The sequence below is a fragment of the Monodelphis domestica genome, chromosome 7 (genome assembly GCF_027887165.1).
Source record: "Monodelphis domestica isolate mMonDom1 chromosome 7, mMonDom1.pri, whole genome shotgun sequence".
NCBI classification, from domain to species: Eukaryota; Metazoa; Chordata; class Mammalia; order Didelphimorphia; family Didelphidae; genus Monodelphis; species Monodelphis domestica.
Window position 1 is genome coordinate 229442313 of NC_077233.1, and position 14084 is coordinate 229456396.

General features: G+C 40.8%; 1 protein-coding gene, 1 long non-coding RNA gene and 1 other non-coding gene across 3 annotated transcripts in view; 2 read left to right on the top strand and 1 right to left on the bottom strand.

The window, feature by feature from the left end:
- The window catches only part of LOC130455627 (uncharacterized), a 26221-nt gene continuing 12137 nt past the window's right edge, over window positions 1–14084 (top strand). The window contains exons 1-2 of the long non-coding RNA XR_008913707.1: window positions 1–377; window positions 11873–12149. This is a non-coding gene — a long non-coding RNA (uncharacterized LOC130455627). The remainder of the gene's footprint in view (window positions 378–11872; window positions 12150–14084) is intronic.
- Window positions 1011–1092, top strand: TRNAL-UAG (transfer RNA leucine (anticodon UAG)). The gene has a single exon. It is a non-coding gene; the product is annotated as a tRNA-Leu (tRNA).
- Window positions 11149–14084, bottom strand: part of SDR42E2 (short chain dehydrogenase/reductase family 42E, member 2) — a 26869-nt gene continuing 23933 nt past the window's right edge. The window contains exon 11 of the mRNA XM_056806537.1: window positions 11149–12175. Within this exon, the coding sequence (XP_056662515.1) occupies window positions 11924–12175 (252 nt within the window). The 3' untranslated portion in view covers window positions 11149–11923. The remainder of the gene's footprint in view (window positions 12176–14084) is intronic.

Below are 14084 nucleotides of genomic sequence, written 5' to 3' on the forward strand. Positions count from 1 at the left end.
TTCTCATAACTGTATCTCAATATAGTTTTCTTTGTAACATTTAGAAACATCCTTCTGAACAAGTCCGTGGGATTCGCCAGATTGGGTCTTGAGATCCTAGGGAATTCTCTTTGCGAGTCCGCGCTTCTGGATCATCTTTGCTATGGGGCACTCGAGCCTGCCCACGCAATTTACCCCGGCCAGCTCCCAGGGGAAGCCCTCCAGTTAATGTGGTTAATAGGGTGTGTCTCCCACAAACAAGCTGGGGAAGTCCACAGCGACGTGAAGAGCGTGTGTACGTATGCACGTCCGTCAGTACTTGAGAAAGGTAGGAAAGTCCTTCTGGGATCAAGCTAAGAGAACCTCCTAAGAGAAATCCTTCTCCAAGGGCTCTAGAGGTATGAGGCGTAAGCGAGGGGCGTGGGGGTGGGGGCCGGTAGGGGGTGGGGTCTATCGTGCCTTTACTATTGCAGTTCTTTCCTCCTTCCCAGTCCTGGGAGGGAGGCCACGTGGCTGCCCTCGGCACGTGGCGGCGCCGTCTCCAGAGTCTCGGTGGGCTCCGCCCGGATTAGGGCTTCAGAGGTACTTTGAGCGCAAGCGCGGGGAAGGAGGTTGGGGGGGCGGTCTCTGGTCTTTGCTTCCCACGTGGCTCTCCCCAAGCCAGCAGTAAAGCAGCAGCGCCACCTGCCTGCCGGGGCGAAGTTGGCGTGATCGCGAAGAGACGAAAATGAACATTTGAAATTAAATCTACGTCTCCATCTATAATGTACTAATATACTTAATTTACTTTTTTGTAGTCTTTCGCGGCTTTTGTGCCTACGGGTTCTAGAGGAACGCTTTAAAAAAAATTAACAGGTTATTGCTGTGGAGCAAAGCCTTACATAGCCTCCGGGGTTTTCTTTCAGGACAATGCAGTAGAAAACGAACCGAAAGTAGCCCAAGAAGCCATAAAACCCATAACTACCTGCTAGTGGGAGGGGCAGGAACGACGTCATCTTCATATACTTGGGAGGCGGGTTGCTTTGGCGGACGGTAGCGTGGCCGAGTGGTCTAAGGCGCTGGATTTAGGCTCCAGTCATTTCGATGGCGTGGGTTCGAATCCCACCGCTGCCACAATGTGTATTTTTTTCCCCCTCCCTACTGCTGTTTTCTTCTTCCCCTTCGCTCCCTTAATCTGGCACCCTTAACTTCCGTTCTCCTCGCATACATGTTTGTTTTAGAGATTATGCAATCCCTTTGTTTCCTTCTCGGACCTGGCACCTTTCCGAGTTTGGGATCCCGGCAGAACTCCCAACTCCAATTCGATCTCCACTTTCAATATTCAAGGCTCACCTGTATGGGCTTGGGATCAGGAAAGGATGTCTGGTAAAGGGGGTTAGTAGACTTGGGTGTTGAAGTCCCAAGAGAGAAAGTGATTTCTCCATAGTCTGCATTTTCTGTTGTTTTGGAGGCTGAAGCCAGAAATGCTCAGATACTGAGTGCCTGGGTACCAGTACCAGGATACAACTTCCCAAACTTCTCGTATTGAGTAGAATGAGTGCTAAAAGCAGCAGAGTTGGAAGAGGCCAGTGTTTTTTCCAAAGCATTTAGACTCTAAGGAAATCAAGCGATTATTAGCTTGATTATTATTCTTAGTCTAATAGGAAGTGATGCGCCTGAGGTCACAGGTGGAAATGCTGTGACTTGAACATTGGTCTTAATCAAGACCATTGGGGCTGGTTCTAAAGTTTTAGGACACTTTGGAGCTACCCAAGCACAGTGATGGAATTGGGACTAAAAACCAGCTAAAAACTGACCCAGTGGTTAAGGACTGTGAAAATAAAAACCTAAGAAATGCCACTGTTGTGTACTGTCCGGGGCATGGGATAGTGGATGGGAAGCAAGTCTCTTTGTTAGTATCATGGCCCATTTTTATTCTGCCTCTTCATTTTACAGAGGACTTAAAGAGTTCTGTAGTCAAAGTTCTTGGAGCTAACCTGGATGAAATAATTTGGTTCTTAGAATTCTAGATAAATGTGAGTTATTGATTACAACTGAGATTAGTATCTCTAACTTCTCTGGTCCTTTGTTAATCACTTTGGGTCTAGAGAATTTAATTAAATTTAACAAACATTTATTTTTGGCCATTTGTCTAAGGCACTGTAGTCAGGCACTGGGAATATAATGATAAGAAACAGTTCCCGTTCTCAAGGAGCTTACAGTTTATGGGGAAGGATAGGGACACAGATATTAATGTAGCAAGAGAGAAGGGGGCATAGTTCAAGCAGGTCCCATGAGAAATTTGAAGTAGAAAAATACCACTTTCTTCTGGGAACGGATAGAGAAGGCTTCAAGAAGAAGGTAGCTTTTGAGTTGGGCTTTATAAAAAATGTGGGAGTTCAACTGACAGCTCCTTGAAGGTAAAGACTCCTTTATTTGCCTTTTTCATCTCCCCAAGGAATAAGGACAACAAATTGCCCAGAATAATGTTTGTTGATCTATGAATGGAGTGTAACAGGCTTTTGAGATGGATCTTGGCAGACAGGAGATCTTCAGAACCTAGCTATTTGAGCTTTGGGGAAAGTAGACCAGGATTGTTTTTTACTTTTCTAGGAAGGACAGAGAACAGTGAGCCTTGAGCTCTGTGGCTGCAGCAAAGCAAGTTGGGAATTCTAATTGGTTGGCCACTTGAGGTTCTTATAGAGCAGCGGTTCTCAACCTCTCAATTTGTAGCAATGAGAATACATAATGCATATCAGGTATTTACATTCCGAATCATAACTGTAGCAAAATTACAGTTTTGAAGTAGCCACCAAAATAATTTTTTGGTTTGGGGTCACTGCAACATGAGGAACTGTATTGCGGGGTCACGGCATTAGAAAGGTTGAGAACCACTGTTATAGAGAAACAATGAGAGCAGTGGAGCAGTGGAAATGGAATCTTGCCTGGTGGACCACAGACTGGGCTTGTGAAGAAGGTCTGCTTCATTTAGCCACTGCTTCTGCCTGCCAGGACCCTGATGAAAAAGGGTGACAGGAAAGACCTGAATCTGGCAGGAACAGTCCTGGAAAATAGGGGTGGCTGCAGCAGGGATCTAAAAGTGGGCATAAGTAGAGTGGAACCTGTCAAGTCAACAAGCACTTATTAAACTCCTACTCTATACTAGGTACTATTCTAAATGTTGATAGTAGAAAGGAAAAGACAGTCCCTGTCCTCAAGGAGCTGTCCATCGAATGAAAGCGACAACATGTATACAAGCATATATAAACAACACATATATTATTTATGTATGTTTATTATATCTATATGTGTAGATATATAGATAGAATTGATATGAATGTTAGATGATATGTGTATATATATATTTTATATGTAAATATAAAATATAGATTTGGCAACTGAAATTGGGTAGTAAGGGAAAGGGAAGATTCTAAGAAAAAATAATTCCAACCTGAAATGAAAGGATGATTTGACTACTACCCCTCATCAGAAATAGAGAAATTTGGAAGAAGGTGTAGGTTCAGTGGGGAACCTAAATACCATTTTAGTCTCATGCCAATGAGATATGTAGGTGGAGACACCTTGGAGGCAATCAGTGAAGTAAGGCTGGGATTCAGGAGAGAGACTAGGGCAGTATACATAGATTTGGGAGCCACCTGCATAGGGATTATAACTGAACCAAAGGAACTGATTGAGTTACTAAGAAATTGCATAAAGGAAGGAAAGAGTATCTAGGTTTTAGGTGTACATCTTTACTTAGAAGTAGGATATGCATGATGATTATGGAAGTATTCTGAAGTTTCCTGATTCCTCTTTAGGTCACAGATTAAAAACTAATATTAGGACATTTCTTTAGTAAAATCTTTCCTTAATCATCTACCAATTGCCACTCACAGAACAGACAAGACAGCCTGGCTGAAGCAGGTACCCTGAGAGAGAAAGGCAGGAGGCAGCATGTGCCAGACAAGTCAAATTACTACCACCATCTTCACCATAATCTCCCCTTCATGTCTTACTGGAGACAGCCTAGGACTCAGGACCCTAAGACCATGGAAAAAGCAATGCTGCCAGCCCAGTGCCCTCAGCCATCACCTTGAGAAGAAAAGCAATACCTATAGAGTTGCAATTTGGCAATTATTACTATAACCACAGAAGACCCCGAAAAAGAAAGTCCTTGGCATTGTAAAATGGTTCAATGAAAATGATATGATTTTATCAGGTGAAATGACATTCAGAAAGAGGCATTATGATCTACTTTGCTGTTGTACCCTAAGGATCATGGGACCTTTCTATCTGGTTTGCAGCTGAAACTTTCCATAAGTGGTGACTCCCCCAATTAGCAAGTGAGCTTCTTGAGAGCAGACACCTATCTTTTCTTTTTGTATCCTTAGAGATGTACACATAGTAAACCTTAATGTTCAACTCTCAGTTCCTAAGCAATATCCTGCTTTGAAATCTTCTTTCTGTCATCCTTTTTTGTTGAGTCATTTCATGTGTGACTCTTCATGATCCCATTTAGGGTTTTCTTAGCAAAGATACTGGAATGATTTGCCATTTCCTTCTCCAGTTCACTTGACAGATGTATATAGATTTGACAGATGAAGAAACTGAGGCAAAATTGCCCAGAGTCATATAGCTAGTATGTGTCTGAGACCAGATGTGAACTTAGAAAGATGAGTTCTCCTGTCAGGCTTAGCAGTCTGTCCCCTATGTCATCCATCCTTCCTTCCTTCCTTCCTTCCTTCCTTCCTTCCTTCCTTCCTTCCTTCCTTCCTTCCTTCCTTCCTTCCTTCCTTCCTTCCTTCCTTCCTTCCTTCCTTCCTTCCTTCCTTCCTTCCTTCCTTCCTTCCTTCCTTCCTTCCTTCCTTCCTTCCTTCCTTCCTTCCTTCCTTCCTTCCTTCCTTCCTTCCTTCCTTCTTTTCTTCCTTCTTTCCTGTCCCACAGCTAGTAAGTGTTTGTGGCCATGTTTGAACATAGGATCTCCCGTTTCTGATCTGGTTCTCTATCTATCCACTATGCCACCTACCAGCCCCTGGCCTAATTATTTTCTGAGAGGCATCAGAGTCAAGATTTAAAGCTCTTAGAAAATGGATTAAAGTGTTAACCAGTTTAAGCTAGAAACACCTTAATCTAATTAAGTGTATTACCTATTTCTATATTTGATTGAATAGTTTAGGAAAATAATCCCCCAAATAAAAGCAAAGATTCTTTCCCTGGAGAAATTTCATTTCTAATAAATTTATTAAGTTATATGGTAATATAAATTATAAAAAATTTCTTATAGATTACCCAATTCATTATTTTTCAACAGGTATAGTTTCTTTAGTTCTCAGTGTGACCTCTATATGTAAACACTTCCATACTCCTCAGGATTTTTCTTAATTCTTGTTTGAATGAATGATATCTGGGTTTTGTTTACTTATTGGTATTGTATTGCCATTATGTCAACCTCATTACTCCTTATCTACTTTTAAATTAACTCTTACCTTCCATCTTAGAATCAATAATGTGTAATGGGAGGAGTGGTAAGGGCTAGGCAGTGGGAGTTAAGTGACTTGCCCAGGGTCACATAGCTAGTCAGTGTCTGAGGATACAGGACCTCCTATCTCTAGGCCTTGCTCTCAATCCACTGAGCCACCCAGCTGCCCTTTTACCTACTTTTTAAATAGTTGATTTTCCTGGTTTTGTTGCTGCTCTGTATGAACATTGGAAACTTTTTTTTATCTTCTTTTCTAATAAAATTCTTCCCATAAAAAAGAGGAGGAGAGTTAAGGAGAAAGCTAGGTCATAGCAGCCAAAGAAGGAGAGAGATGGAGGTAGTCAAGGAAAATGGCTCCTGAGAAGAAAGTACAGTAGCCTGTCTAGCATGTAAGAGATCCTTGGTCATCTGAGAAAGAGAGCAGTTTTGATTGAGTAGAGAAGTCAAAAGCCAGACCTCAAGGGATTGAGAACTGGGTGGCAGTTTTGTGTCTAAGCTATAGCAAGAGGCTAAACAGGCAACAATTCACAATTCCTATTTATTGGCCACCCTTCTCAGACTCTCTTACCTTGCCTATCAATTCACCACCTGTTACCAAGTAGCTAATCATAATGGACCAAGCCATCACTTTTGCTAAGGACTTCCTGGCCAGTGGCATTTCTGTTGCTGTGTTCATTATAGAGGTAGCTGCTATCGTGTCAAACTACTGCTTCAAGTGTACCAAGCAAGGCTCTTACTTTGTTAGAAAGAGCAGACCAGAGCAGAGAATTCTGGAGATATTTTGCTGGTCATCTTGCTTCCAGTGGTATAGTTCCCCTCAACTTAGGTCAACTAATTTAAATGTTATTTTGTATGACCATGAATTAGTATTTAATTACTTTTTAAAAATTATGATTCTCATTTAGACTTACATACTAGATATTCTATTTTGTAGAGCTGAATAATTATTAGTCATAATCTAGGGGCAGCTAGGTGGCAAAGTAGACAGAATACCAGATCTGTAGGCAGGAAGATTTATCTTTGAGTTCAAATATGGCCTCAGATACTAACCCTGTGACCCTGGGCAAATCACTTTAAACCTGTTTGCCTTAGTTTCTTCATCTGTTAAATGAGCTGGAGAAGGAAATGTCAAACCACTCCAATATGGGAGTCACCTCATGTTGGACATTCTGCTATAAAATAATAAATACCCCCCAAAAATTCCAGGAGGAAAAAAGGAATTAGAAATGAGGAAGTAGAGACAATGAGTATAGATTCCCCCCCCCCCCCCCCCAAGCTATGAAAGGAAGAGGAAAAATTTCTGGCCAAAAATGTCAGCCTAAACAGGAGACAACCTTGGTAAAATCTTGAAGTGAAATACTGATTAGGAAATCCAATGAGAAACTATACTAAGTTACTTCTTTGGTCTAAAACTACACAAGAAGTCAGTTAGAATCCTGAGAACAGGAAAAGGAGCCTTTAGCAAAACCAGTACTAGTAAAGAATAGTTTTAGTGTGCTGGGAGAAGGGCAGGAGAATATTTATAGCCTGAAAGACTCTATGTCTAGAGGCAATAAGACTGGAGAATTCTCCTGATAAAGCCCCTGGCTAGTTACAAAGCTCCAATTCAGGAATTAAAGCCAGAAAGATGAGTAAATCAAAGAAAACACTGGCCAGTATAAAAAATTATTGTAGATTCCTGGTGACACAGTAGATAGAACACCAGTCCTTAAGTCATTAAGGCATAGTAAATAAGACGAGTAAGGAAGACCAAATGAGGCATAAAACAGAGAGAAGTATACTTGCCAAAGGTGTTTGCCACTATGATGGACAATGTCTAGCAAAGAGTCCGAATGGAAGAGAGATTCTCCAAAGATGTTAGCCAAAGATTTTGTGCTGATTGTACCAATCCTTAAAACACTGACCAAGTTTTAAAATGAGATCCATAATTATTCAATAGCATTTGGTCAAACTATTCATATAGGAAAAATTAAGTGAAGACTGCTTATTGAGATTTATCCATTTTCAGTTCTATGGACAGCTGTTTTGTCGATAAATGTTTCTTTGACAAATACTGTGGATATAGAAGGGATTACATAGAATGAAGCGTGTGATCTGGATGGCACTTGGGAGATCAGCATTTCAACAATCCCTGAAACAAAATTTCATCTTTTGAACAGTAACTTTCATACACACACATTGTATATATTTGGTATGCACATAGTTGTTTGAATTTTGTTTCTTTCTTTAGAATGTGAACTCCTAGAATGGAGGGATTGCTTTTACTTTTCTTTATCTCCTTAGCATTTAGCATGATTCCTGGCATGCAGTAAACAATAGATAAATGCTTTTGTTAAAGTCTGGTGCTACTATTTGGTTGTGAATCATGGAATCTTCAGGGCATCAAAATGGTGGTCACTCAAAGGACAATGGAAAAACTCAGTGAGCAGAATGGGTTATTGTTGACAACAAATTTATGTGCAAAGTAATATAGAAGATAACACCCAAAAGATGAAGGACCAGAAAAAAGGAAGGAAACATACATCTATTAAACACCTACTATGTGCTAGGTACTATGTGGAGTGCTTTACCAATATTATCTCCTTAGAACTGATGTTGAATCTCACAGCAACCATGTAAGATAAATGTTATTATTATTATATCCCATTTACAGTTGAGGAAACCAAGGCAGACAGAGATTAAATAATTTACCTGGGTCACAGAGCTAGCAAATGCCTGAGATGGGATTTGGTCTTTCTAACTTGGAAGACTGTTTTCCTGACTACAGACCCACTGCACCACCAAGCTGCCATAATAGGAAATTGGTTGGTCATATTGTAAGAGTGGAGGGTAACAGATAGATGGCTTGTGTGTTGCTTTGGTGAAGAGATCTAGAGGAAGGCTGCCAGCACATTGGGCATATAGGAAATTTATAGGAAGGCATGGACAAGAATCTCACGGGATGAGAAGTTGTGGAAAATTTCCTCTTTAATGTCTTTGGGCACTGGGTCTTGAATCAGGAGTGACCTGAGGTCAATTCCAGTCTTAGATACTTCCTAGCTGACTGTGTGCAAATCTCTTAACCTTTATTTGGTTCAGTTTCCTCATCTGTAAAATGGGGATAACAGTAGCCCTTGCTTTCACAGATTGGTATGAAGATCAAATGAGATAATTTTTATAAAAGCATTTTGTATAGAGCCTGGCACATAGTAGGTACTACATAAATGTCAGTTGTTATTCAGGGGTCTTATTTTTATAGTTGGTGGATCCTGTGTAGACTGGGTCCTGAAGCTAAAGGTCACATTATTATTTTGGGTAATTTTTTTACTGTCTTGTGGAAATTTCTAGCAGTCCCCACTCCCCCCCACTGGTGGCACTCTGTTACTGTTTTGGAGTAAAATTAATAACCATTTGCTGGACCTGGGAGGCAGAGATGCCATTCCCACTCCCCTGTAAGAGATCACAGGCTTGTGGTCTGGAATAGCTTTAGTCCTGGAGGAATTTAGTTTCTAATAGGAGAGGTTAGAGTCTTCTTTTTTTCACATTCTTCTGCTCATTACAACTTCCATATTAGTACTGTAGGGAAAAATTGCTTAAGGGTTAGGTTCTGGTTCTTGTCCAGGGGTTTTCCAAAAGGTAGATAGAAAGGTAGTCATTATGGAACATTTCTTTATTACGTATGCACAAATGAAATGCTGAACAACATAAAAGACTCATAGATTCGTGGTCTATTACTGCATTGACAGAACAAAACAGTATTCAGTAAAACAAACTTATAACTGCTGTTAATCATCCCTCTGGAGGCTCTTCAACCTTATTATCAGAACAGAAAGTGTCTGAGACCAGATTTGAACCAAAGTCCTTCTGACTCTGGACCTGACACTCTGTCCACTGTGCTACCTAGCTGTTCCACCACAGCCCCCTCCCCCTTTTTAAAGTCTTTTTGCATGCGTCTCTTCCTATTCTACATTTTCTGTGGAGTTTAAACTCTTAGGGAATGCTGTTTTCCCTCTCTCTTCCCTATCTGTGTGCAGTTGTATCATAACAGAATGGAAATCCTGTCAGACACAAGTTTATATCACTAGAAAATATGGTGACCATCTCTTATGATTCCAGGTGCCATTCCCAAAGAAGTAGAGCCTCTCTTGAAGATGTGAGATGTGTCAAGGATTCAGGGAATTTGAGGTGACTTGCCAAGCCAACAGGGTGATAGTGAATTTAAGTCATCTAGGGGTGACCTAATTCCATGATACCTTCCCAAATGAAATCTTAATTTTACCACATTCCAGAATAGCTGGGAAACCATCTGATTGTCATAATCTGCAGTTGAGGAGTCAAGTGCTATCTCCAGGAAACCTCTTGATTTTCTTTTCTAGTCTTTTTTGAACCATTGGTCCTAACTGTATTATTTAAGCAGCCAAAGTAAGTAGTCCATAAATTTGTTATTGAAATATTAAAATAAAATACAGATAAAACACCAAAATTAAAAAACAAACCTAGTTGTTTTTTACTTTAGTTTTAGTTACTTTAACTTTAGTTAATTGAGTAGTCCACCCAACCATTTGTGGAGGTGGGAGAGACTGGTCCTTTGATTTCATTGGTATAGGAAAATATGGGGTATGGAAATTCCCTCTATTAGTATAGGTATCATCTTCTCTAAAATTTAATGATCTTAGAGAGTTGCCTAGACACTGAGAGGCTCATTCTCAGCATTCATAATTCATAGTTCATTCTGAGATACAGGAAGTAGGACAGGCACAGGAAGAGACATCATCCCAGATGAAGAAGCCCCCTCTACAAATGCGGTCAACACCTAGTCTTAGAGTGTTGCCTAGGATAGGTGCAACTTAAGTCAGGTCAGGGTTAGCATCATATAGTGTATGTCTGATATGTCAGATTTGAACCTTCATGCTTTCAAGGTCAAGCTCTCTATCTCCTGGTAGTGATTAGAAAAAGAACTAAGGTCTTAGGCTGTCAAGTCCATCATCAGACCTCCTATAGTGAATGCCACATTCACTCAACACTAAATAGTTTCCAAGATGACTGAATGCTGAATGCTCAGTCTCCGAAAATTCCATGAGTGGTCCCCTAGTCTCAGCCCCTTTCAGCATTAGCCAAAGAGATGAGGGCCTTGGAACTTCAGAGATAAAGACCTCAAAGGTGATCACATGGAATGGAAAGGGAGGAATTCCATTGTCCTTTCTGCCAGTCATTAAGCCTGTGATGAACTTCTAAAGTATTTGGGATGGTATCTGGTGCCCCCAATGATGCTCAAACCACTATGAGAGTATTGGAGACTTCCCTTCTATTAAAGCTAACTGGTTGAGTAAAGAGACATGGCTAGCAATGACTAGGTACAGCAGTCCTCTCTTTTTATAGTTGAATTTTCAAATTATGATTTTCTGGCTTTTCAGAATAATTGATATGAGGGAGACACACAAAACACACACACACACACACACCTATATACAGACTTCTTATATGCTCTCCCGAGGCTACACACATACTTCAGCTCTGCAAATAGATATAAAATATCTTTAGGTACAAACATTTATACCATCTTCAAAACTTGTTCCTACCCTTCCCTAGGGTCATAGAGGGGGATTAAGGACTCAGAGGAGAGAATGGAAACATGGTGCTAGAAGGCAGAGTCTAGATTTTGGATTGGTGTGCTCACAGGATGCTATGTTTGAACAAGACCAGTGGATCCCCAGAAACTGGCATCACTGAGATTTTATACGTATGTTCTTTATTCTCTGTACACATGTATATTACATATAGCTATGTACATATTCTTTTACAGCCAGCTGAAAAAATCAGAACCAAAAACTGGTACCAAAGTGACTTGAGGCACAATTTCTGTTGAACAGGAAATGCAACCAAGATCAGAGTAACAATTTTATAGCTTGGGACATACCAAGGTCTCTCAAGTATAGGTAACAATAGATAAGTAAGACATCAATTAAAGAGATGGATCAAATGGGACGCAGTTAAATTGGGTCTAAACTGGAGTTCTTAATTTGAGATCTACAGATCCCCAATAGGTCTATGGATAGATTTCAGGAGGGCCCATGAACTTGGATGGGGTAAAAAAAAAATAACATCTTTCTTTTTTCTAACCTCTAAAATTTAGTATTTCCTTCAGTTATGAATTTTTTAAAAAAAGAACATTATTCCGAGAAGGGGTTCACAACACACACAAAAAAAAGATTAAGAACCCCTGATCTAAACTAAATTTTAATACATCAGAGAAAGTCTTGAAGTAAGAAGAAAAAGACAGTGGGATTTTTTTTTTGGACTTCCTGAAAAGAATTTGGAAGCCATCTTATGTCTCATGCCCTCTTACCTCCTTCTTAGCCCTGGACAAGTCTTGTAGGAACCTGCTAGTATCTTTTTCCAAGGGGCTCAGGGCTTGGTATCTCCATCAGTTCCTAACCTGGACATGTTTTATTTCAGGGCTAGGTACTGCTGAAGTGACAGGAGCCTGTGGAGCTTGCATGGTGACTGTTACAGGTGGTCTCCATGGGAAAGCCCGAGGAATGAAGGGTCCAGGAAGTACAGGGAAAGCAAGAGTGCACCAACGAAGCAGATGAAGACCATCAGGAATCTTAGAAGCACTGGGCTGTGGTGCTGCTGCTTGTGCCGGGTCTGGATATAATGGTCTACTGAGTCAGCAAAGGAGAACTTCTCTGGCATGTAGCCGAGATGGTCACGGGCTTTTTGGATCTGGAAGGTGTGAGTCACGGCGATACTCCATACCTGAGGGGTTAAGAGGCTAGAGGAAGCCTTTGGGAAGAGTAGGATGGAGTGGGAGAGGAAGGAGAGATAGCCTAACCTTGGCTGCTAGAAGGTAATCCTGATCCTGGGGAGGCTGATGCCTCAAATGCTTTTTGTGAAAGTTATCCCTAATTCTAATATGGAAATCACTAAAACCCTTGTGAGCTATGGGGTAGAAGGATCAAAAGTTCTTTCCCTGAAAATGCTATAGCCAAATCTCTCAGTGGATCGAGAGCCAGGTCTGAAATCTTGAGGTCCTGGGTTCAAATTTGACTTCAGATACTTCCTAGCTGTGTGACCCTGGGCAAGTCACTCAACCCCCATTGCCTACCTCTTATCACTCTTTTGACTTGGAACCAATACACAGTATTGATTCTAAGACAAAAGGTCAGGGTTTAAAAATGAGAAAGAAAATGGGGAAAATCAGGAAGGAAATCTCTGGGAAGGATACAGAGATTTGTTATTTCTGTTCAATTTCTATTAAATCTGAGGCAGCATGGTACTGTGAAAAGAGCACTCATTGGGTTTAGAGTCAGATAGCCCAGGACAATGTAAAGAACATTTATGTCTGGAGTCAGAGGCCTTGAGTTCAAATCCTGCCCTTAATACTCAGTCCCTATTTTGAAGTACTGTTTTGAGAATCAAATGAGATATTTGTAAAAACCACTTAGCACAGTGCCTTGTATGTGGTGGGAGCTATATAGACGTTTATTTCTTCTTCTCCATCTAACCTCCCTCATCCTCAATTTCTTCATCTTTAATATAAGGAGTTGGACTAGATAGTCTCTTTCCAGTGCTATATTCTGATCCAGTGTAGTGGCTCCCTATTTCCTCCAGGATTAAATATGAAGTCATCCATTTGACACTTAAAAATGATGCAACTTGCCCACTTCCTGCCTTTCGAATTTTGTTATACTTTATTCCTCTCCCCGCATTCTAGATTGAGCTTCACCGCACTCCTTGCTATTCTTCAACATAGCATTTTGTCTCCCAACTTGGACCTTCTCCCTGGAACACGCTCCCTCCCTACTTCTGCCTCCTGACTTCTTTCAAGGCACAGCTCAGTCTCACCTTCACCAGTGGCTTCTTTTTGAGGCTACCTTCCATGGACACTGTTTATATCTTGTATGAACATAGTTGTTTACATGTCATCTCTCCCATTAGAGTATGAGCTCCTTGAAGTCAGGGACTCAGTTTTTGCCTTTATATTTCCAGTGCTTACCATAGTGTTTGGCACATAGTGAACCCTAAATAAGTGCTTGTTGCCTGACATACCATTAAATCCTTACTTTTTGTTTCACCTTGGGAAAATTATTTATGTCTCTGGGGTTCATTTTTCTTATCTGTAAAAATGGAAAGGTTGAGCTGAGTGATCTTTAAGGTCTCTTCCAGCTCTAAATCTCATGTTCCAGATAGCTGCTCAATTTTAATAGTTAGGTGGCACAATAGATAGAGCACCAGTCATGGAACAAGGAAGATTTCGTCTTCCTGAGTTTGAATTTGACCTCAGACACTTACTAGCTGTGTGACTGTGGCAAATCACTTCCCCCTGTTTCCCTCAGTTCCTCATCTGTCAAATGAGCCAGAGAAGGAAATGGCAAACTACTTCAGTATCTCTGCCAAGAAAACCCCAAATGGGATCATGAAGAATTGGACTCCACGGAAGTGACTCAACAACAAAATAGTTTATAAAGCATTCTTCTAAAAATCATTTATCAAATTATTTTTCCCAGTTTTACAGATGAAGAAACTGTTGGTCAGAATTGCGACTTTGGACAGCCAGCAAGTGATAGTGTACTCTCTTTGTTCACCTCTGGCTATCCTACCAAAGCCCATCTTTTAGGGTCCATGAAGTCTTCCTTGATTACCCACACTGCCCTGGGTGTGCTGA